The sequence below is a fragment of the Strix aluco genome, chromosome 18 (assembly GCF_031877795.1).
Source record: "Strix aluco isolate bStrAlu1 chromosome 18, bStrAlu1.hap1, whole genome shotgun sequence".
Lineage (NCBI taxonomy): Eukaryota > Metazoa > Chordata > Aves > Strigiformes > Strigidae > Strix > Strix aluco.
The window spans coordinates 8,384,230-8,407,200 of record NC_133948.1 but is presented as its reverse complement, the minus strand read 5'-3'; the positions used below and the strand labels follow the sequence as shown (position 1 = coordinate 8,407,200).

At 42.9% G+C, this 22,971-nt stretch overlaps 1 protein-coding gene across 13 annotated transcripts in view; it reads right to left on the bottom strand.

Moving 5' to 3' along the window:
- The window catches only part of FBRSL1 (fibrosin like 1), a 552,195-nt gene that overhangs the window by 290,345 nt on the left and 238,879 nt on the right, over window positions 1-22,971 (bottom strand). For all 13 annotated transcript variants that reach the window (XM_074843783.1, XM_074843788.1, XM_074843790.1 and 10 more), the window contains exons 3-4: window positions 17,422-17,523; window positions 6,186-6,221 (exon numbers count right to left, since the gene is read on the bottom strand). In XM_074843783.1, coding sequence (XP_074699884.1) covers window positions 6,186-6,221; window positions 17,422-17,523 — 138 coding nt within the window. The remainder of the gene's footprint in view (window positions 1-6,185; window positions 6,222-17,421; window positions 17,524-22,971) is intronic.

Below are 22,971 nucleotides of genomic sequence, written 5' to 3'. Positions count from 1 at the left end.
AATTCAAAGATGGGGATACTTCTTGTAAAGTGGGGCTATTTAGGAACAATTGAAAAGAAAACCAGCAGAAGTTAAACGCTTTGGATTGACACCCACCATTATATCCCTGGCACTCTAAAATTTCTGATATCTTACAGGGAGAACTCCTTTCAAAATTATTTCTATTTCTATTACATATTATTATTTCTTTTTTTTTTTAATCCTTTGTACTGTCATTGCTTTTTCAAGCCACACCACTTGATTATAGTCCCTTTTTCTTTTCTTTTTCTAACTGAGTATCTGTCTTCAAAGAAGACAGAGTATTGCTCCACCTGAAGGGGACCTATCAGCCATTCTTTTTCTTGTCCAAAAGAAAAAGACAATTAGAGTCCCTCTTTTATACTTGGCATTATGGCAAAATGAGATTGATACTTATTTTGGAATTATTACTCTGCTATTCATAAATCTTGTCCAGAAAGTCTTGCTCATGTTGCCAGCCCACAGGCACATTATTGTAGGAAATACATATTAAATTCACTTTTATCATTTAACTTTGGCTCCAGCTCAAGCAGTTTTAGATTCATAACAAGAGCCTTGTTTCCAATATTGATTTTTGGCAAGGAAAAAATGCTAATTTATCAGGGGTCCTAAAATACAATGAATTTTCCAGCCCAGCTAAGAAATGTTACCTACCTACAGAGAAGAGATTTTTCATTAGTGTATGACAAATCGGCAGGTGGAAAAACCCCATCAGTTACAATCCAAGTTTGCCTCTGGTCACTGAGCATGCTTCCATACCCATGAGCTGAAGCACACTAAAGAATTCCCAAACAGAAGTGTTATATGTTTCACAGTAATAATTTTGTTGATCTTTACATAGAAATTTATCCTTCTCAGGACACCAGTTTCTCCATGGCAGTCTCAAAGATGGCAAGGCACATAATCATCACCTGGGGTCTTGGACCAGCCTCCATGTAGGAGGTGGTACTGACTTCAGCTCTGTACAGAAAAGATGGTGTTGAAGGTGCTTTTCCAAGTCTGACAATTTGGTCCCCAGCCTAAGAGCACAAGTGCATCCTTGAAGCACAGAGCGGATCAGGGGAATGCTGCTGGCATGATCTTCAGCAAGCTTCTGTAACCATTACACTGAACCAGTGAACCTGCCTGTGCATGCACCGAGGATTTCTGGCGTGGGAACAGCCTCCTTAGCGGGGACCATCTGTTTCAGGGTTTCACAGAACTGCATTGAGCTGGCACAAAACTAAAACAGGCCGTGAAAAGAGCTTTACAGGGTGTATATAAACCTGCAAAGAGTCAACAGTTCCTAGGCAGATGATTACCTAGCACTTCGCAGTCATTCATATCGGTCCTCCTTCCCATGGAGCTCGTTGCACTGGACACTATCTCTGTGCTGTAAATCAGGGGAATTACAGCTCAGTACTCGCTGTCCCGGCAAGTGGGCTCATTGGTACAAGCTAAAAAGATCTGGCAGGGGTAAGGTGGTTACGGGCAGCTGTGTTGGGTGACAGCCCACTGCACAGCAACATCAAGCACACAGCACAGGAGAGGAGTCCTGGAAGGCTGTAAAGATCATCACCAGCAACTGGAAAGCCAGTTCCAAGAATCAACAATACAACTGGAGAGAAACAGTCAGGAAGGAGCAGACTGAGGTCCAGGCAGACGGTGCAGCTGGGCTCAGGGTGCTCAAAGCCTAACCAGTGCTTGCCTGTACCACCTCAGGTTCCAGCTTCATCCAAGTAACAAGACAATCACTCTCAGGCTACGTCACCAAGAAGGAAAGAAGGTTGCAGATAGCACAGAGTTGATTCTGGATGACCCAAGTGTCTCTGAAAGCCTTATGGAATTTTGCATGTTTCTTTCTATCCATGAGCTGCAGTCTAAGTTATCTGAGACACTGGTTTCCGGTGCTCAACAAGGAAGATGTAAAATCAACAGAATTTGATGAGCTGCCAGGGATTTGACTAGGCTGCAAAGACTTTGATATTTTACAGAAGCTCAGAATAAAATTCAGCTGCTGTTGTTGCCAAGTCTATGTTACTGGTTTTATTTAAAAAAAAAAAAAATCTTCCAAGAACAAATAAAACCAAACAAAGACATCTCATCCTCCTGTACTTTTGTTCCAAGGTACATTCAGACAGGTTGGTTCACTGACTATCCATTTACCATATGCTTTCAAGTTGACTCTTTTATTCACTCCCACATTTTAGCCCCCTCCATTTCAGAACAGGAACAGCTGCACAGATGCTCTATAAATAAACTACATAATTTACTGGAAGAGGTTTTTTGTTTATTTTTTTAAGCTACCACATATTCCCAGTTCTAGCCTTTTCCATGCTCTCTACAAAACTGAGTCAAGTTCAACTGCAGCTTGGGTTTGTCTATAGCATGTGCTCAACCTTATAAACAATTGCGACTTTTTAGCCATTAATAACAAACTACCTACGGATTTTATGTTCATTGTAACTGTTTTCTGTGTTAGGTCCTAAATTGACTAAACTATCAGAAATAAATTTGAAACATGGTCCTCAGGGTGGATATATATCAGTGATATATAGAAACCTCAACATAGAGCTAATTTCTAATTCTCTGCTTATTTTTTAACAAATCAGTGCATTTCCAGGTAGACAGGCCTCACACCCTGTCACCTAGAAGAAAATCTGTTTTGTCTGCTCAGAGGACAGACAGACCTTTCTGACTAAAACCACTAATCTCATTTGTACGTGCAGGAAGTGTGACAAATGACTAGAGTAGTTTATCACACATATGTAACCATCAAGTCATAAAGGGAGTAAGATATTAACCTCCATAAACAAACTAGCATTCTATTTCTCAGCACAGCGGAAGTATACATTTAACAAGATAAGGATATGAAACACATGCTACTGATGAGATAAGGAGCTTGCAGAAGCAGTACAGACATAGATATGTCTCATGTTATCCAAGTAAAAGTAAATGCCATTCAAAACTTTATTTTGGGAAATAGATTTATATGAATTTTTTTCTGCAATATCTACAGATACCGTGAAACTATGTGCCAAGTCACTGTTAACACTATTTTTGAGGCTACAGTTTAAATCTATGTGCAGCTGAAGTTAACCAGAGGTTATGTGGTAACTTCAATGGAGACTGAAATTTCACAGAGTTATTTCAAGCATGGTCCTTATTTAGGCACTTAATGTTCCATGGGAAGCCTGAAGTCAATGAAGTTGTTGGAACATTCGACACTCAGGAGTTATTATTTAGACACTTGCATTTAGTTCTCTTCTTAACTTTAGTTCTAGAGTCTGTACTTTATATACAAATCGTTTGCCGAGGTTTTCAATACTAGCCTGCTCTGGCTGCACAGACAGGCCTTGCTTGCCTTCTCTGCAGCCCAGCTGGATGAGCTGAACCTTGGATTGAGATTTTTCATACAAGATTACTACCACAGGTTTTAGGTTCTCTTTCTGCAAATGCGCATTGTCTACAAACGTTTCTGAAAGCGAACATCTCTGCAAGGATGGCTGAAGCAAGTGAATGGTGAAGCGTGCAGATTTGAAACGAGCTAATTAAAAATGAACACGCACAAAATATTTTGTGGTATTAGAACAGCTGCTTATGAAACCCAGTACAAGAACTTCACCGAGTAACAATATATATCATCATTCCACAAGTGACAGTCTTCCACAACACAAGCCGTGCACAGATATCAGGAGGAGCACTCAGTACAAGAACGGTGTCTCCATCATGCCTCCTGCTAGCACTAATTTTTATCTTGCTTTCATCATGTCTGGCAAACAACCTATTTGATGTAAACAGGGGCAGAGCCAAAACACTGACTTAGTGTTTCATATACAGCTGCTTTCATAAGAAAATGAAAACTGTTACAAGACATTATGGACAACCCTTGGTCTGGGGCCAGTTGTCTTGAACTGGTGGTTTGAACATCTCTCTACCACCTGGGAGAGTCAGCTTCCAATGCAGGTTTGGGCCAGTGAGGTCTGGCAGTGCTGGAAGTGATAGTCTCTGCCTTATGCTAAATCAATTTAGAGCAGCATCGGAGTCTTAAGGGAAATGGTCAGCCTCAACAGCTGGTACATAGTGAGGCAGAAGGCAGTTTAATAGGGAAAATGACAACCCATAAGGAAAAGCAACCCTAGCTCACACTCCTCATGATCTCAAAATACTGCCTTGGCATGCAGAAAGCTCTTACCTCCCTCGAGAAGTTATAGGTTGGCTAAATAAAAGAACCTAATCCCCACACATGCACAGAGAAGGAGCTAGAAATTTTCTCAAAATAATTTCTCTGAGAGACAAAAGTAAATTTCTTAACAGCCAGCAATAGAGGAAAACAGTCCTATGATTTATTGGCCTTGAGACTCTAAAAAGAATTCTTTGGCCTTTTCCCATTAAGATTTCGCAACCTATGTTATAGCCAGTGGGAAATTGTTTAATTCCCAAACCATGCCCTCAGTCATAAAATCTGTGAAGATGATTCATTATTATTTATGTGGTGCCACAGGCATGCATGGCATTTTACAGACAAATAGAAGATACAGCATCTGCCTTTAGAAGCTTAGGTGAATCCAACTGTTCATGTGTATGGGAAGCAGCACTCAACTGGTCCTAGAGCAAACATTCCTCATCACTCAATGAATTAAAGAATGATACTCACCTGGAATGCTGGAAGGATTTAGACAGGAGGATACTTGGGAGACATGGGTCATTACTGTCTAAAAATTTGTGACATTATTTCATTAAAACCATAAGACTTTTCAAGTCATGTATTGTTTTGTAATGGCTTTATGATTAAAATGTACTTGTCTTGTATTATGAATTTCTGATAATATGTATGATTGCATGCGACAGTGTCGCTATGAAATCAGACCATAAATTCTGCACTGCCTAGCAACTTCTCTGTGCGCACAGCACAGGGTAGGAGCTCACAGGTTCCATCATACAACTCTAAACATACAACATAAATTATTGAAAGAAAATAATTCATGTGATTATTGCTAAAAAAAATGCATACCAGATCTCCACATCAACTTCCTGAAGTATATAAAATCCACCCTTTTTCTGGTCTATGAAAAATGAGCAGTTACAGCTCTTGGTAAGAAACAGAGTTTGGGACCATTCACCTAGAAGGCAAACTTTATCATGGCAGAGGTCATGAAAAAAAGCAATTACTGTCAATAAGTGTAGGCAGGAATTGTTAGCTGGACTGAGAGATTCTTGTTCAGTTTTGCCTATGAGATTACCATACTCCTTCATCTACAACCTTTGCACTAGCAACGAGGATAATACTTGACTTACTGACTGAACAACCAGGGTATCATAACAGATATCTATACACCATACATTTGTTAGGAGAGTCAGATACAATGCAGTTCCACGAATTTTCATGTTGACGTTGCTAAGCCACTCACCACCTCTCCTATGTCCTTATTAATATATACAATAAGGTCTATGTGCCTGCCTTTTTGGACAGCTGAGCAACAAAGATACCCAAAATAAATGAATAATTGTATCACCTCTACATGAAGAAATGTCATTATTGCACATACAAGTAAGGTACATGTGAACAGAAATGGTCAATTAAACATCACTGTTACATTGCATACACATGCAGACACGTCCTGGCCCTGTAACACCAGCCCTAGAACACTGGTACCTATGGCACTCCTGCGAGAAAACACCAGCAACACCCTCCTCTGAAAACAAGGGAGCTTGTTTTTTAAATCAGAGCTTGTCAATAAGAGAATATTGACTTTTTTTGTTCACACTGGTGAGGGTCACAGTTCTTCTTAAAACGGAGTAATTTTGTCTTTGATTCTTGCATTTAATGCACAAATGAAAACCTGTATAGAGGAGGGAGAAGAGGAGGGAAGTATCTGCCACTGGTGTTGAAAACTCTCCCCACTCATGTCTTTTAATTTTCAGGAGGTGACTATCTAGCTGAAATCCATTATACAACAACAACAAAACCCTCCCTATAAGTATAAAATTAAATTGAAGAAGCCCCCAGACTCTTAATGCGCTCTCACATGTCAGGGCTGTCCCCTGCCAGGTGCACGATAGTGCTGTACTCTAACCCTATTTTTATGTTCTGCATTTCTTTCATGTCAGTGGATATGCAATAGGTAGTGTAAACCTCTGCAATCAACATCAACAGAAGTGAAAGAATTAGCTGTAAAATGACTTACGGAGTAGCCTCTTCCTGAAAGCGATTGAGCAGAACTCTGTGGGAGGAAACAATATGCCACAGTAAGTAATGCAAGCGATTCTGCGTAATGTAAGATAAGAATCATTTTGCGATTCCCTCCCCCAGCCCAGTATTCCTTAGGGGAAAACTTCACAACCAGAGTGCCTCAAATGATCTTCTGACATTCTGTGTGCTGCCACAGGAGTAACAGCAAAAGAGCATTTCCAGGTGAGGGCTCCGGGGCTATTTCAGCCAAGGGTTTCATAAGCTAGAGCAGGGCTTTGACAGCACCTCCCAACTAAGGTACAAGCTCTCAGCGTGGGATATGTCTCCACAGCAGCAGAGCACACATTTCGAACCATCCCTCTCAGGGTGTAATGGCAGCTTCCAAGGAACAGCACGTGTGCGTAAGGATGGTCTCCTGAATCAGGGCTGCACATTTTGCCTCATCAACTCCAACTTTCGATCATGTAACCATATATCCCACTTTCCATTCCCCTCTCTGAATTCATGAGCCTCCAAGCCTTCCCTGCTGCAGTATTACCGTATGACAACTCTATCTGAAACAACAATAGCAGCAAAGCACTAATTTATCATCTCTCAGAGCTTTAATAAGCATTCTGTCCCTTTTGAATAAGTTAAATTACATTGTTTACTCCTGCTCTTCATTTCAGCTCCTCCTGTTCCTTTCTCTACCACATCCTTACCTCTTTCACACACTGCCAAATCATTTGGTTCTTTTCCTTTTCATTACACCATCTCCAGTCACTTGGATCTCTTTCCCTTCTCTACGACCCAAGACTGTCAAGCTGCTGTTTTTCACTGGCAGTGGCTTTCTCGAAGCAGCTAAATGAATTCCACCTCTATCTACAGCTGCTGCTATATGCCTTCTTTTCGGAAATTAAAAAGAAGCCGGGAACAGTGGTGGCACATGACACCACATGACCCAGCAAGTACTCCGCAGGCCAATTTCCAAGTGTGATTTATAATCATGATGACCTCGCTACGTGATTTTATTAAACAAGATTCAGGGAGTGTTAGCAGTCCCATTTCCAAGACTGATGTTCTAGTGGGTACCAAAGCTTGAACAAAAACACCGAATTGTTGCAGGTTGATCTTGAGGATGGTTTGTCTTTTTGCAGCAGCGCCAGAAGTTATCGTGTTACTAAATCACCACAACAGCACAATACCCCCAAAGAGATTGATGCAAACTGATTGCAGGCTACTGCAAATACTTGTAATTTTCCACCAGTAAGATAACAGTTCCTTTGTACTCCAGTTTGCAAACCTTTTGATCAGAAGATACCTAGATACATGCAGAAACCTTTCCAGACCTCTGCACTGAATGGAAGACTTGTCTGTCTCGCTGGTCTGTCCATGCATGCTCTGGGTCACCGTTTTACAACTGCCCTAGACACCAGAAAAGCAATTTGCCAGCCAAGTGCCTGTGGAAGAAAGTTTCCAAAGCGAAGAAGAGAGAACAGCAAAGCCCTACAATTAAGCAAGTGTGCTGCCGGAGGGAGGAGGGCTCCCCATTAACCACCTCACCAGCTGGCACAAGAACCAGGGTGCCAGATGGAAGAAAAGCTGTGGCACAGCTCTTCACAGGTCTTACACACAGGTCTGCAGCCAGTGTGCGGCTGGGCGCCAGCCCCCATCCCTGGCATGTAACGCCTGCACCTCTGTCCTGCTGTAGCTCAGGAGACCTCTGTTCTGCAGGAGAAGGACAGCTCTCACAGGGGAGTCCAAGATAGCAATAACGCTAACAGCGTTTAACTTTCCGCCTTTTGCATACTGCACATTGATTTGGCCTCTGCTTTCAAACACTACAAAATAACTAGAGAGTTATTTACAAATCTCTTTAATGTAAACTGCCCAGAAATAAAGATGTTGACTGCTGAAATGAAGGGCAGTAGCATTTATCTTTGTTTTTGAGAAACTAAGACAAACCTATCTGTCCCTCTAATACTTTTACAAAAACACCCAAACGAGTCATGGGATTCAGCCTTGTATAGAAAAAAGGTTAGTAACAATATCCTGCTATCTACATAAGTATGTTGAACAGCTGAACATAATTACCTGTTCTGACACTTTGCATAGCTTGATCAGGCAGTTCACCCAGAGTACACATAGAAATGAGGAGAGGGCAAATTACCTGCTTGGAGAGGCAGGAGAAGGAAAGGAGAAAGGGTGGCAGTTCTCACTCTCTCCACCCCCACAATCAACTCAGATTTAACAAAGATTGACAAGGTCTAACAAATTGGAAATAACAACCAAAAACAGAAACAAGAGGTTTCATTAGAAGCTTCTCTCTAGGGAAACAGCCTCTCTGAGCATTTTCACTTTAACAGTTATTTTCAATCTTTGAGTCTTGTGCACACCCAAAATACTTTCCCGGGATGGAGCAGACCCTTGGACACCAAACTCAAACATGCTAACAACAGACCTGCTTTTCTTAGATAACTTTCAGGCATCCCAAGCTGTCCAAGAGCCCCAGGAATCTGCAGACCACTGATTTAAAACCACTGAGTAGAGAACAATAAAAACAGTTGCTGAATAAAGTCTTCAAGAGAAATAATTAAAACTAAATGGCAATTTACTTTGGCATTTCTCACATCTAAGAACTTCTTCCTTCCTTACAAGTTTTAACATTAAACTTCCTGGAAATCGGGGGGGGGGGGGGGGGGGGGAAGAGTTGTCGTCGTGTTGTCATCCCCCCCCACCCCCCCCAGGATTTTTATTGCATGTATAAAGTTAGTAACTGGTGAATACTTTGGATTCAACTCGTAAAATCCTTTCCAACAGTTATGCACAGCCATGTCCCACACTCTCCAGAGCAGTTTGCATGCATTTTTCTGCACATCTAACAAACCGCTATTGCTTTCTTGGTTAGCTGGGAACACTGCGGGCTCTTTAGGGGGATCCATACCAACTACCACATGTAGAAACTTTGAAAGCCCCAGCTAATATCAGCTATGAATGCCAGAGCAGAACAGTTTGCGTGCAACTGTGATGGATGTTCCTAAAGCAAAAAAAAAATCTTTGGGGGTTGATACAAACACAGCTCAATCCATATGTCTCTATATCAAGATCAAATAATGAGAAAAGTAATCAATTGTGGCTGCAAATATAAGAAATCTTAGTGGAAGTTTAACTTGGCATCTACCCAAAGTTGAAGAAACCTCCTTTGACTATGAATGAGTGCTTGTCTGGCAAGAGCAGTTACTGGGGCAAATCTTCAGCTGGAATGACTTACAGAGGCTCTTACCTACAGGATAGGAGCACTTACATGGAGGGCTGTCATAAAATTCTTATTCTCAAAATAGTCTATTTGCTATTTTGGTCAATTTTCTCCTTGTCTGAATCCTCAGGCAGCAGGGTACGATGGTCACCGTGGTACACAGCTAAACAGATTCATGTTAGTGCTGCACTGTCCAGCACAGCCCTGCCTGGTAGCATCGGTTCACCTGAGACCAAAACCCAAACCAGCTCTTACTGCTTCAACCCAGGCCCCCAAGCAGTCCCAGTTCTGGCCTTCAAACACCGTCTGAAAAAAGCATCGCAGGCAGGAAAGATGCAGCCAAACATGCAATTCAAATAGGATCGTGGCCCTACCTGGCCAACTCTCTGCAGCCAGATGCAGAAACAGCTGCTATGTCGTGCCTTTCCAAAAGCCCACACGACCCGAGTGCTGCCCGCTCAGAGCAGGCGGGGGTCAGCGGGCGCGCTCTGCCAGCCCTCCGGCCCAGCCACCGCGGCACACGCATCCACGCCGAGCCTGCAGATGCTGCTCCCATTGCCTGCAGCTGCCATGTGAAGCAATCCTGAGCAGACCCTCAGGGAGGGCAGAGACCCTCTCTGCCTGGCTTGAGCACAGGCTTCTGTGCCTCTCACGCCTCCTTCAGCACTGTCTGGAATACCCTGGGTTTCTAAGGGAGACTGTTACTAGTTAGGGGCAAAATGAGTGTGGTCTGTGCATTTAATGACACATAAGTGGAACTACAGTGCTAGATGGCATTGGTGCATAAAGATAAATGGCTTATAATATTTTGCAGATGATGTGCTCTTTTACAACTAAAGATTTTTGGTTCCTTTCAAGCCCAAGGTTAAAAACAAAACCAGACAGCACAGACAAGACATTTCAGTTATGTCACAGAGTGAATTATTTCTACCTTGGGATAGCTCTCACGTTAATTACACTGGATATAAAAAAATACACCTTTCTGGCAGCAAAGACAAGATCTTACTGTTGAAAGACTCTACTATCCACCCACCGATGTCCTTGAGAGTTTGAGTTAGACTGCAGTCTGCAACTGTATTTCAAAGATTTCTTCCTTTATTCCTGATAAATACTGTGATTGCAATTTAGAAAAGAAAATCATGACAAAATCTCACCAATAACCTTCAGCAGGTTTTCCAAGATCGTCTATTAAATTGATAGGAAAAGTTATTGCCCTTGTATAAATAAAAGCATGGCCTTCCACTGCTCTCACGATGCAAAAGAAATCAAGACACCCTCTGTTCAGTTTCTTAAAGTCATTGGGTTATGTACTGAACTAAGCAGACAGTAAGAAGGGCTTTAAAATCCAGTAATAACTAAGGTAATAGGACACCTCAAGCCAATTCGCCACTCTCAATGGGTTGGGCAAGTTTCAGCTTGGATCTTTTGTATCCTTGATATATGAGCTAACTATAAGGGGATTAGATAAAAGCAGGTGATGGCAGCACAACCTCAAAATCAGCTCTTGTTTTTAGATTTCACTTCCCTCCTTTTTGGCTAAAGGACCTAAATTAACATATTCCAGAAATGTCAAGAGTTCATTCCAGCTTTTCTGATAGGTGCCATTTTTGTTGGCTGAAACCAAAAGTATATGAAGTACCTCCAAGTAAGGTGCTGAAATATCCATTATGGGGCAAACAGCTATTCCTGTGTGGGCACAGGACAGTACCTCAAAAGTGCCTCCTAGCACTATTATTAATGCCACCCCCATGCTAGCGTGGAAACTGAGCCATGCCCAGTGTCACCTGAGGAGTCCCCAGCAGAGGAGGGAACTGAGGCAGACTTCCCAGCTCCTATTTAGTGCCTAATCTTGCCTTGCCAAGTCACAGGCCAAAACTTATCACAGAGCCCAATGCCGCAAGCCTGATTTGGTTGTTAGCACTCAGCAGAGTTAATCAATAATACGGAGAGAACTATTTTTTAATTATGCCTTAGAGCATTTGGTCAGGATGAAAACTCTCCTCAGCTTTACCTGCCTTCCGCTATTTCTCAGTTACCCCAAATCTGCAGTCAGACAGGACCGAGGCACAAAGAAGCATGCACGTTTACCCATTCACTTTGTCATTTATAGAACATTCAACAACAGAATATTGGTTCAGCTTTGAATATTGGAGAAATCTAGTGATTTCTTTCCAAGCAAGTCCCTTAAAAAACTCAAATGTCTTGGAATGAGAGGAGTAAGTGGGGAGGAGGGCAAAAAGGGCCAAGGGCAGAAAATATCCCAGACCTTAACACAGAGTCTCTTAACGCAATTAATTTCCATAGTCACACTCCTGTCTGTTAATACAATGAGTTCAATTGACTTGGCAAAGGTCACAGAGTGCATCTGATGTTCACTTAGCTTAGAAACCAGGACCTGACAAGATAACCACAATACATGATGAATGATTTTGGATGTCATGAAGAACTTGAATGTGTTCCTTCTTTAATTCACTTATTTTATGATGTTGGATAAACAAAGGGGGTTACGCTTGGAAATACTGCAAAACCAATTCAGTAAGGTATCAAAATACACAAGTTCTAAACATCTCTAAATGGTTTGATAAGGTACAGGACAGCCAATGGCCATAGACAGCAGAAGGAAAGACTGACCAGGAATGAACGAACTGCATACAGTAAGCCAGGAACAGTATGAAAAGACCTCAAATTTCCAAAGTGCATGGAACATGCACAAATGCTGCTCCCATTCAAACCATCACCCCTTGATCGACTTCACAAAAACTTCTCCAGATTTTCTTTCTTCCTAGTTATGCTTTACTACCTGAAATTTCATGCAAGTCATTACCACTTTGCTCATGACTTCTGCTGCAGCGGTTTTCATGCAAGCATTTGGTATTTTGAAGGACACAAAGATAAAAGTAGATAGCATGCTGAAGGGACATGGATTTTTGCTTTCAGAAGAATGCGACTTGAAAAGTTTCATAACCCTTGTATGTATATTCAAACTAGTTTCCCAAAACTCATGGTTTGAGGAGGAGGTTTTGAAACTATCCTGTTGCTACCTTTATTTTGCTAAGCTCTACAATGCTCTTATTCCACTTTTCAAACTGGGGATCAGATTCTAGTGTGTTATACACGGGGAACAATGGACAGCATGTGCTGCAAAGAGTTTGCAGTCCACATGTTGCCATCCCAGGCTTTTCAAAAAACTCCTTCAACGCACTCAGTAACATCCCTGACTATTGCACTGAGGGTGCTCCTGGCCTGAGACATGCCCAGCTCTGCTGTCCCACCGCCACCCTGCCCGGAGCCAAGACCAGGCATCCCACATGCTCCAAAGTTTGCAAAGCAGATAAACATGGACCTGTGGTGTGACTGTGGGCCAATTCTCACTTCAGAGGCTCATTTGATCATGCTTCTGGCAAGGTACTTCAGCCTGAGGCACACGTAACAGACCTGCTGCTTTGTATCCAGCTGCTGCTTTAATCCCTTTGCCCCAGGAGGGGAAGTGTGGTACAGAAAGTAGGAAGGAAGGGGGAGATACTGCCTGTGATGGCACACAAAGAAAAGCAGATCACAGTGAACTGTTTGAATTAGAAATCACAGAAGTTATTTTGTATTCATCTACCAGAGAGAGAATTTTATATCTAGTCTATACAATATGCTAAACACTTATCAAAGAACATTTAGAGAGAGGAAAATCTCTGCATTTCCTAAAAGACTGCTTTTCGTTTATTATGCTTAAAGAAAAACAAACAAACATATGAGGATAGGATGATGGAAAATTAGAAAAGATAGCCTGGGGGACGGGGAGGAGAAGGAAAAGCTCTGAACAACTTGGTAGCAGCGCTTGCTGGTTTTATGCACAGCTGAAGCCAATCCCTTGAAAAGGAGACTTTTGACTCGTAAGTGGCCAGCACCTCTTGCAACATATTTCCTAATCAGTGAGTATTTATGGTCGATATTTTATATTTCCAATTTCCCCCTAAGGGCTCGTGAGAAAGCAGCACACCTGCCAACCTTTTCAGCTGGGCCAATAATTGCCAATTTGCTCTTTGCCTTAGTATATCACTCAATTTAGCCCTGGCTGTGCCCTGCATACATCCTCATTCATCTCTGTGCCCCCATGACAATTAGAGTGTTAGCTTCAGCTAACTAGGGCAACTATTCTACTAGGGTTGGAAGACAATTATTAGTCTATTTTCCCATCTTGTGGCAACAAAATTGAGAATCCATGACAATTACATTCAGCAATTCTGCACTCTGCCGCCTGCGCCCCCTCCTTGCCCCCACCTTCCGAATATTTCAAATTATCACAGCTCTACTACCACATTCAAATTTTCCATGTTCACAGGGAGTGAGGCTTCTATTTAAATGATAATGAGGGACGATCCATTCAATTTAGTGAGGGAGAAAATCCATTAAAAAGCAGGCAGTTCTTAAGCTGATGGGTCAAGAAAAAGATAAAAACCTTTTTTTCAAGCCATTATACAAGGCTCTGTGTGGATTTTTGGACTGTTCAGGACATCAGAAAAGATTAGGACAATTATGGAACATGGGGAAAAACCAAAACAAAATGCCCAAGCCTTCCACTTTACTTGGGTCAACACAACAAAACAGCAATATGGCTTATCTGGCTCTTAATTCTCTAGCAACTTCCAATTACCTCACTATGAAAGACAGCAGAGGAAAATCCCATTTTGGAAAAAGGCTGTTGACTCTGTGTTGGTTGTAGAAGACCTGAGAGTACATGTGTAATAGGGATGTCAGCTTTGTAGTAGATTTTAAGGGAATTTTACATCAACACTGGGAACATAAACAAGTGGCAAATTCCCATCCCCTCTCCCCCACATCACACCATCTGCTGTGCAAACCTGGGCTAAAACTTCTCTGTTTTTCTGCTCCTAAGTTTCATCATTCCAAAGAAGAGACCAGCCTCAACAAATCAAAACTCTGCAGCCAGAGATGATTTCACTAGATCATAATAAGCACTTTTTTCCCCAATGACCCATAATAAATGGCACTCAGTGTAATGTCTGGAAAGACGTACTATACAAGACAGACAATTGCTGTCTTACTATGAAGTTGTAGCACTCTCTCCCCACAGAAGTTTCATTGTGACAAAGAAGCAGCAAAACGCTCTGGGTTTTGTTGTGGACAGACCGATGGCTCTGTGTGTGTGCAAGACATAATCAATCATTTGCTTCAGTTTTCTTTAGAGTGCAATTATTTCACGACAGACCAGGCCACCTCTTGACTTCATGGTCCATTAGAGACTAATGACATGCATTAATGTAAATAAAGAACAACTTGCTGGCATCCCATTGAACAAGTCACCTCAAGAAACAAATCACACAGAGGAGCTAAGCTGTTCATAATAGCGCCTTCTAAATGGAGACCGACAATGAAGCTGGAGGGAAGACTCCAGTGCTCCTAAGGTGGCAACGCTGAACGCTATAGTCGACACTTTCATACACATATTTCCCACCACACCTGCTGTGTGCTGCCGTACAGCAGCCAAACCTGCCACCTCCTGCCTCATTTACTCCATTGTTCACCCAAGTTAATGGGGAAAGAGATGGGAGGGAAAGGCAGCATGAAAAACAGTCCCGAAGGCCAAATGCACCAAGAAACAGCAGGAGAGCTACTCAGGGGAGAGCAAGAAACAGCCCAGGTGCCTCCTGTCGCAGAGCATCCGTCTGCAAGGACAGGTGGCCATCCCAGCACAGCCCTGTGCTACAGCCTCGATTTGTAACCGCTAACCACAAGGAAAAAACGTCCCCGTCTTCCCTTTACGTCCTTACTGCCCTGTGGCTTTTTAATCCTCAGTGCCACACATCAGGGGTTGTGTAAGTTCAGCTGCACACCATCTATTTAAACAGCATGCTGGGAAGTACAGCTTCAGAGCCATACAGGGACCAGGCACGGCTGGACAGAAAATCCTGCAGGCACTGACACTCAGTAGCATGTCGTTGTCTTTTGTCCCCTTCCCTGCTCCCCCTCTTCAAAAAGAAAAAGTCTGCCACCTTATTCCTTTGCACGCAAATGGGGAAAAACATCCAATTGCACCCGTGGGACTACCTAAGACTTTCTGACAGTCACTAAATAGACTAAAGAACATTTACTAGTACGCGAGGAAGCGTTATACGTAATTAAAGCTAAATTGCACTCGTCAAATAATGAACGAAGAGCATTCTGTGATTCATGAACCTTACTTTTCAAACAGTTTAATTACTAATTTGAAAAATTCTCATTTGCACTGGGTCGCCAGGTCACAAGAGCAGCTTCAGCAAAGCTCTGAAGTGCGACCCGGCCTTCAGGCACTGTCCAATGTCCCCACTGACTAAAAAAGAGCAGAGTGCTTATTTCCTACTGAATTTCACTGGCTGCTGAACTAGCTTTGAAGATTTTTCAGGAATTAGGCACTCAGACTCAATTCCTGCAGGCTCAGCCTGCAAATTTGGGGGCAAAGGCAAAGAAGGAGAAAAAACTGGAAGTGCATCAGCTTAACAAGAAGTTTCCAAGACCACTTAAGGCTTTGACCTAAGCTAATCACTAGGTCTGAATATGTTATTCCTCCTCCACGGCCCCACATTATGGTACAGCAATGCTACCAGGTGCCCCTGCTCACATACCTGTCAAGAGTGGCCAAGGGGAGGAGGAGAGAATTACATAGATGTATGTATATATAAAATGACGATCATTATTGACTAATAACACAATCAAAGATGCCCCACAGCAAGGGAATTTGTCCAAAGGGCCCCCCCCCTCGCTGACTTTCCCCACTGCGGCGCGTGGGTTCGCAATCCTGGAAGCAGATCACAGGACACGTTATTTTTCTCTTCCTCCCACCGCGTCGGCTGTTTACAGCGCCCCATTCACACTCCAAACATGTAGAGAGAATTTTCCCCCGTCACATTTCCCTGTCAGAGCTGTCAAGCTGAATCCCGCTTTAATCTGCCAAAAGCACTTTTCTGCTGACATTTTTAATAAATACTTTCAGCTTTTAAACACATTTGTGGGAGCCATTTTTTCCCCTTTTTCTCCCTTCTCCTCCTGTAGAATGGGCTCTGAAAGCCTTAATAGCAAATACATTACACTTATCAAAGGCTTTCCCCCCCCTCTTCATTTTGCATCCTGAAGCGGAGGTAGTGTTTTCAATTTTAAAGCTAAATTAACTGTCCAATTGAATTTAGCTGGTGTGAGCCGTTTTCTGTGACAGGTTTTAGTTATGAAGCATATTTTACATTAATAGAACTCAACATGAAAACCACTCGCTCTGGGATTTCTGTGGCTTGCCATTGAAATGGCAAATTTAATATTTCAGACATGCTTGTGCCAGCGTTTGATTATTGTTCTTCATTTAAATCTCTCCTAACGGGAAAGGTCCTAATTAGTAAAAAATCATGTTTTAATGAAGGCGAAATGCTAATTGCTAACACAAAAAGCCTTCATATAAAATTATCCCAGCACTGCCATTGATTTCTTGGTGACTCAAAAGCCCATTTGTGTGTTTACACACTAAGGCACCGTTTGCTTTTGTTTTATCATAACATTTCACTCAACGTACCATCGAATTTCCTGAGAGAAAGACAGCTTTCCCCCAAAAACCTTTCATAACTTGGAGGCAGGAAGCATAAAATTAGATGAACTGACTTTGCACCCAAACTACGTGATTATGTGCAGTAGCTAAACCCAAAGATACTGTAAAAAGCTTTTTAACACAACTTCTTTGAGAAAACAAAACAAAACATCAAGCCATTCTTCCCCGAGGAATAACAATTCCATTTTGTTTTCCCATCTCTGATCTTTCGCTTATCATATTATTTGCACCATGATTATAGTGTTTGCAAGGCAGCTCAACCACTTATGCCATAACACTCAATCATGACATAAAAAAAAGTTATTACACAGTGACCTCTGGATGCCAACATTTGTTCAGCAAGATTTATGAAAAGCCATGTCAGCAGCGGGAATTGCTGCAATGAAGCGAGGCTTTCTCCTGAATGGTACTTACATCACTGAGACGGTCCCTTGAGCTGCTCCGCTGAGAGCTTGTGGCCTCCCTGATGCTGTCTTCCTCGCTATTTCTGCCACTTCTGCTTGTAGGGACCTTCATCTAGAGGGAGAAGAAGGAGGGGGGAAAAAGGAGATTTTCAAGCACTGCTCTGCCACCTGTTCCCGAGGTTGCCGACAGCGATTTAGTCAATGTTTCACTCCTATGCCCACGGCACTGTGGAGAGAATGCTTCTGAATGCATGGGGCTTCTCTGAAGTTGTGCTTGACCACGTGTGTCCATATTCCCTTTTGCTAACATGTGAGGGAAGGGGTGCTTTTAGCAATCCTGGAAGCAGGCAAGCTGTGCCAGAGTCCTAGGGCCCAACGCGAGAGGGAAGTGGACAGATAAACCTTCTTCACTCTTTGCTACTAGCAAACCTCAACTGTGATGCTGGTGTTCAAGCACTGCCACTTGCTGCTGGGCCACCGCTGACCCAATGACCTGGTCTCCAGTTCCTAGTCCAGAGATGTGCCTCGGGGCCACCCCCAGTGACTGCACTGAGAGGTCAGTACCAGCATGACGGCCAAGTGCCTAAATACCGTGATGGATACTGGCCTGAAACAACTTGCTTGAGATAACACACAAAATCTGAAGTAGAGCATGATTAACTCTTACAGCCAACACTGGTTCTCCAACCACTAAATCATCCTTCTTTCTTCACTTGAAGTTGTGCTTGTGTTTGTACATAAGTGAGAGGCACCAATGTTAGAAACCACAGCAACTTTCCGCTTACATCTGCAAAGTGTGTTACAGGGGGAGAAGGATAGGACAGATATGTCATTCACAGCTTCATTCCTGGGCTCATTTACTAACAAATTATTCTGCTAATTCCCTTGTGAAATATTGGGTAGAAAGAAGTGTTTAATTTATTAATAGGTTCTATTCATATCAGTTTGGTTCCATTTAAATTATACTATTTAAAATGTCGGCTTGTACAAATTGGTACTTTTAACGGCAATAAAATCCCCTTGTTTCTTTCTGTCCTGTCTCACTGCAGTCTCAATAGGTAGCAGGGTTTGCTCATGGTGCTCTAACCCCAGCACGTTCAAGCGGCCTTTCCACTGCAGCACAATCAACACGGGCACTACCTGAGTCCCAGGAGCACACTGATCACTACACTCCCATGGATGCTTCATAGCGCTGCCAGCTAAGTGCCCCACAGTCTATTAATATTTTAACACAACACTCGGGATACTATATGGAGAACGAGCTCCAGTACTCATCCAGTCTGGAGTGCACAGCCCTGTATAGGCTTACATAGAAGAAGACAGGGAAAATATCATGCTTATGTTCAAACAACGGTACATTTCTGATTGAAGTCCTTACTCTGCATGCCTTTCTGCCACCTTACACCTCATCAAGACACCTTCTTCCTCAGGATAAGACTCTTAGGCTCAACCACATCGAAGTGTTAGAAATACAAATTTGCTCACAGCCATCTCATCACACCACCACCGCTCTCTGCATCAGTGTCCTGTCTCATTCATTGTAAACCACCTTTCCAATATGTTGCCCACCTGCAAACTTTTATCAGGACCAATTTTTCATCTTTATTCCTATGTCAAAATGTTCAAACAACACAGCAACAAGAGGTAATCCCTGCTGGGATCTGCTAGAAGCATTTCCAACCAGCAGTGAGCCTGCATTCGCAACTACCAGCATCAGGCATAAAGGCAAGAAATAATCCACTTGCAATCCATCATGTTGAATCCACACTGTCTGTTTCCTTAATAAAAAGGCCAATAGCATCAAGCACAGAAATCTAACTATAGTACATGAATACTGTGGCCATTATCCATCAAATTTTTAGTCCCACATATAATTAAGTAAATTTGATAAGTTTTTTTTCCAAATACATAAAATGATTGTCATTCACTTATTTTACTCTTTTTTTAGGTCTTTATTAACCAATTGTGATTTCAGCTATCCCATTATCTTGCCTAGGATCGATGCCAAGCCAATAGGACAAATGGTAATACCCCATTAATTACAGCCTTTCGAAAACACTGGCACTCCAGCTTTCTTCTGTCATCTGCATCTTCCTACCCTTACCCAAAACCCAACTCTACTGGTTCCCAGTCATCAGCCAGCTCTTCCAAAACTCTTGGATGTAAAGTACCCAACCTGCCAATTTCAAAGCTTCCAGACCCAGCAGGTGCTTTGTTTCTCCCTGAAATAGGAACCACTTAACTACTGCAGGACAAAATTACAAGTTCCCTAAATACAATACAGAAATACTCATTGAATTTTGCAGCTTTCTGATTTCTGATCCATAACCCTAGCACTCCCACCTAGGAACACATCAAAGCCTGTCAAAATTATTACACTTTTGACCTAAACAACTCCTAGACAGCTGCAAATTAAAGGAAAAATAAATTACACCATTCCAAATCCTTTCACCTTCCCAAGCGCAAATGTTCGCCAATATTATTCAAAAGGACTAAACTGCCAGCTGTTTAAAGTTAGCACAGGCTCACCCAACCAGACTCCAACCTTTTGTTGTTTTTCTTGAGTTACAGTCCGCTCCCAACACCACCTGTTTCTTTTCTCCAAATTTCATTAAAGGAAAACTACACCTACACCCACGGTAACAAATTGAGACAATTTGACCTGACAAGGTCTTGCACCGGCAAGCAAATTAGAAGCATCACTGCTGCCATTAACCTTTCCAAGTAAATATCAATTATTAAACTTGCTGCACTACCTCTGTCCCCAGTTTGCTGCTGTGAATTAAGAGGGTCATCAGCCTTTTTGACAGATCTTGTTCATTTACACCTGCTGCCTGCCAGCAGGGGAGCCCGCACACCCGCGGCCGGAGTGCTGAGCCAAGCTGCCTTAATTCATCAGTAATTACCCTAATGAGCCACATGCAGGACCCAACTAGGAGGACAAGTTGTTCTGCTAAATGGATGCATTGGTTTCACGGGCACTCTCTGCAGACCTGGGTATTAGCAAACTGGTCAAAAGCTTCTTTCCCAAAGTTGCTTCTGGTTTGGCTGCTTGATTTCTAGTGATTTTCTCTAGGTGTTTTTGCTTGAGTTGCAGAAATTCCTCCTGACCATGTTCCCCGATTGAGCTTTACCATAAAAAAATAGTTTCCTCTCCCTTTGAAAAGATTATTATTTTTTTTAGAGTCCACAAAGGGTCTGTGGGCCAGAGGCGAGGTAGGCTCCCAGCCCCAGCCTGGGGATGTCATGGTTGCCCCGGCATGGAATAGACCCAAACAAGCAACTCCTCAAATTCATACACAAAACACACTATTATCCTCTTGTACAACACACTGCCAGAGACTTACACAGACATTAGAGCAACACCAATCACCATTATTAAACACCTCAGGTAGAGGAGCCAAATAACCCATCTAAACGTAGGCTTAAGAAGAGGAGGACTGTCAGAGAAGCCGCTTTTCCACGTGGATAAAGCTGCCCTACTACTGTTACAGGAAAACATTAAAATCGCTAGCAAGCAGCATTTAGGAAGGAACCCTCTCTCCAGTTTTTTGACTTTGCCTGTCTGAAAGTACCCACACAGCCCGCTGCTATTTTCTGCTTTGACAGCAGAGAAGGCCCCGCTCCAGGCCCTGCCAGACGGCATTTTCCAGTCAGCGTAACAGAGCTGAAACAGAAGCTCAGGAAACAGCAGGTAGAAGCATATGTGGGCCAAATTTGAGTATGTTTGATCGCGTTGCCTTTAGGTCTGCTCAAAATATTTTAGGAGTCATCGGAGAGGCAAAAAGTCTCAAAATAACCCCAATGCCCAAAGGTTAGCAAGAGAGAGTCTTGAAAGGTGCTGCTCAGCCTCATCTCCTGAGGTCTGGGGAGGGGGGCGGGGGAGGGAATCTTTTCTTAAATGTAGGTTGACTACTGTGTCACTTCAGGACAGCTGAGCTGGAACAAAGAAAAAGGCACAAGGGAACAACTGAAGTTATTTGGTAATTTATCTCTTCCAAAGGCCAAATCCTGCTCTCACCCAAATCCTAAGTCAGCAAGACATTCATGTCAGTATGTATTCACTGAAACATTAAATTGATGCCAGAGTTTTGCTCAAGCAGAGACTATTTCATCACTGAAGTTAACAGAATTCTCCAAAAGCATTAATTAAACCCAAGGCTGCTTAAAACCCAGACCAACGCAGCCTCCCACAAGATAAATAACACACCTGACAACACCACATACCGCAGAGAAAAGCTGGTGGTAGGCAATCCCGGCTATCTGCAATAGCTACGGTTCAGTTTTTACCACAAACTACAGATTTGTGTTTGAGAACATGAAAGACACCATTTCCAGCTCTGTGGGAGCGGGCCAGCACTGCAGAGCGGGCTGGCTTGGCAAGGAACGACAGGGGGCAAGGTACAGAGGGTTTGTAAGGCCATGATCAATTTGCATGCTGCAGGTGCTTGAGGACAGTCCCAAGCCACGTTCGGAGCCAAGAATTATGAACCTTGCGCTGTTGGACATCATGTAGCATGATTAAATATCATAACTCATTCCGGTAATAACTCCAGCTCTCATTAAAGTCCAGTTCTGCTATCCTGGACTGCTGCTGCCTTTTCATCTCTCCCATCCAACTCCCCCCTCCCTATTTCTTCTTATGGGGCAAGGGCGGAAGAATATATGAATGGGCAGAACAGGTCTTGCTTCCCTAAAAAGGCTTTTTCATTACCACTATGCTGGCTCTCAGCCCCTGCTTTTTAATCATAATAGATCAGCCTGCTCTCCATTTACTTAAGCTTTTCTGATGTCAGAAGAAAGCACATTTTTATTTGGCGCACCTATTTTCAAATCACGGGCACGCCGCCCCTGCTCATTATTAATAAATACACTTCGATTTATCACAAGCTCCGTTTGAGTGCCACGGGGAGCCTGGGGCAAAAGGAGACAAATTCTTTTCTTAAGTTGTTCTGAAAGGTGCTGGGCTTCCCGACCCTCACCCCCATTAACCCAGCACAGCTAGTGCGCTCCTACTGGGAGCTCCACGGCTTGCGCAGCGGCAAACTCGGACTGATCTTGTGCCATCTCAATATATTTGTTCATTATCTTGCGCACACACAGAAGCATTTGGAAATGTACTCGGGGCACAGGCCAAATTGAATCATCTGCCTTCATTTTCCACACGATCTGAAGCTACAGCTGCTACAACAGGCTGTGGGATTTTTATTTTCCTTCCTTAACAGTTTTTTTTCTCGCTCTTAAAGTCACAGCAGTCTGATTTTAAACCTCTTGCCATTGCTTGGGTTTGTGTCTACTTTTTACAAAATGGGTCCTGCATACACACATTGCGGGAAAAGAAACTCCCAACAACCTCCCTCCGTGCTCTTCTGAAGGCAAGACAGAAAGCAGCGCCCTCCGGGAGAGACATAATTCAAATATTCATCTCGGAGATGCCTGTTCTGGTGGCTCAGATGCATCTATTAATCCACTAATCCTCTCACCTCTGCCAGATGACAAATGCCGGCAGGAATGGCACCCACCTACTTTGTGCTACACTTGGGAAGCAGGGAATGGTCCC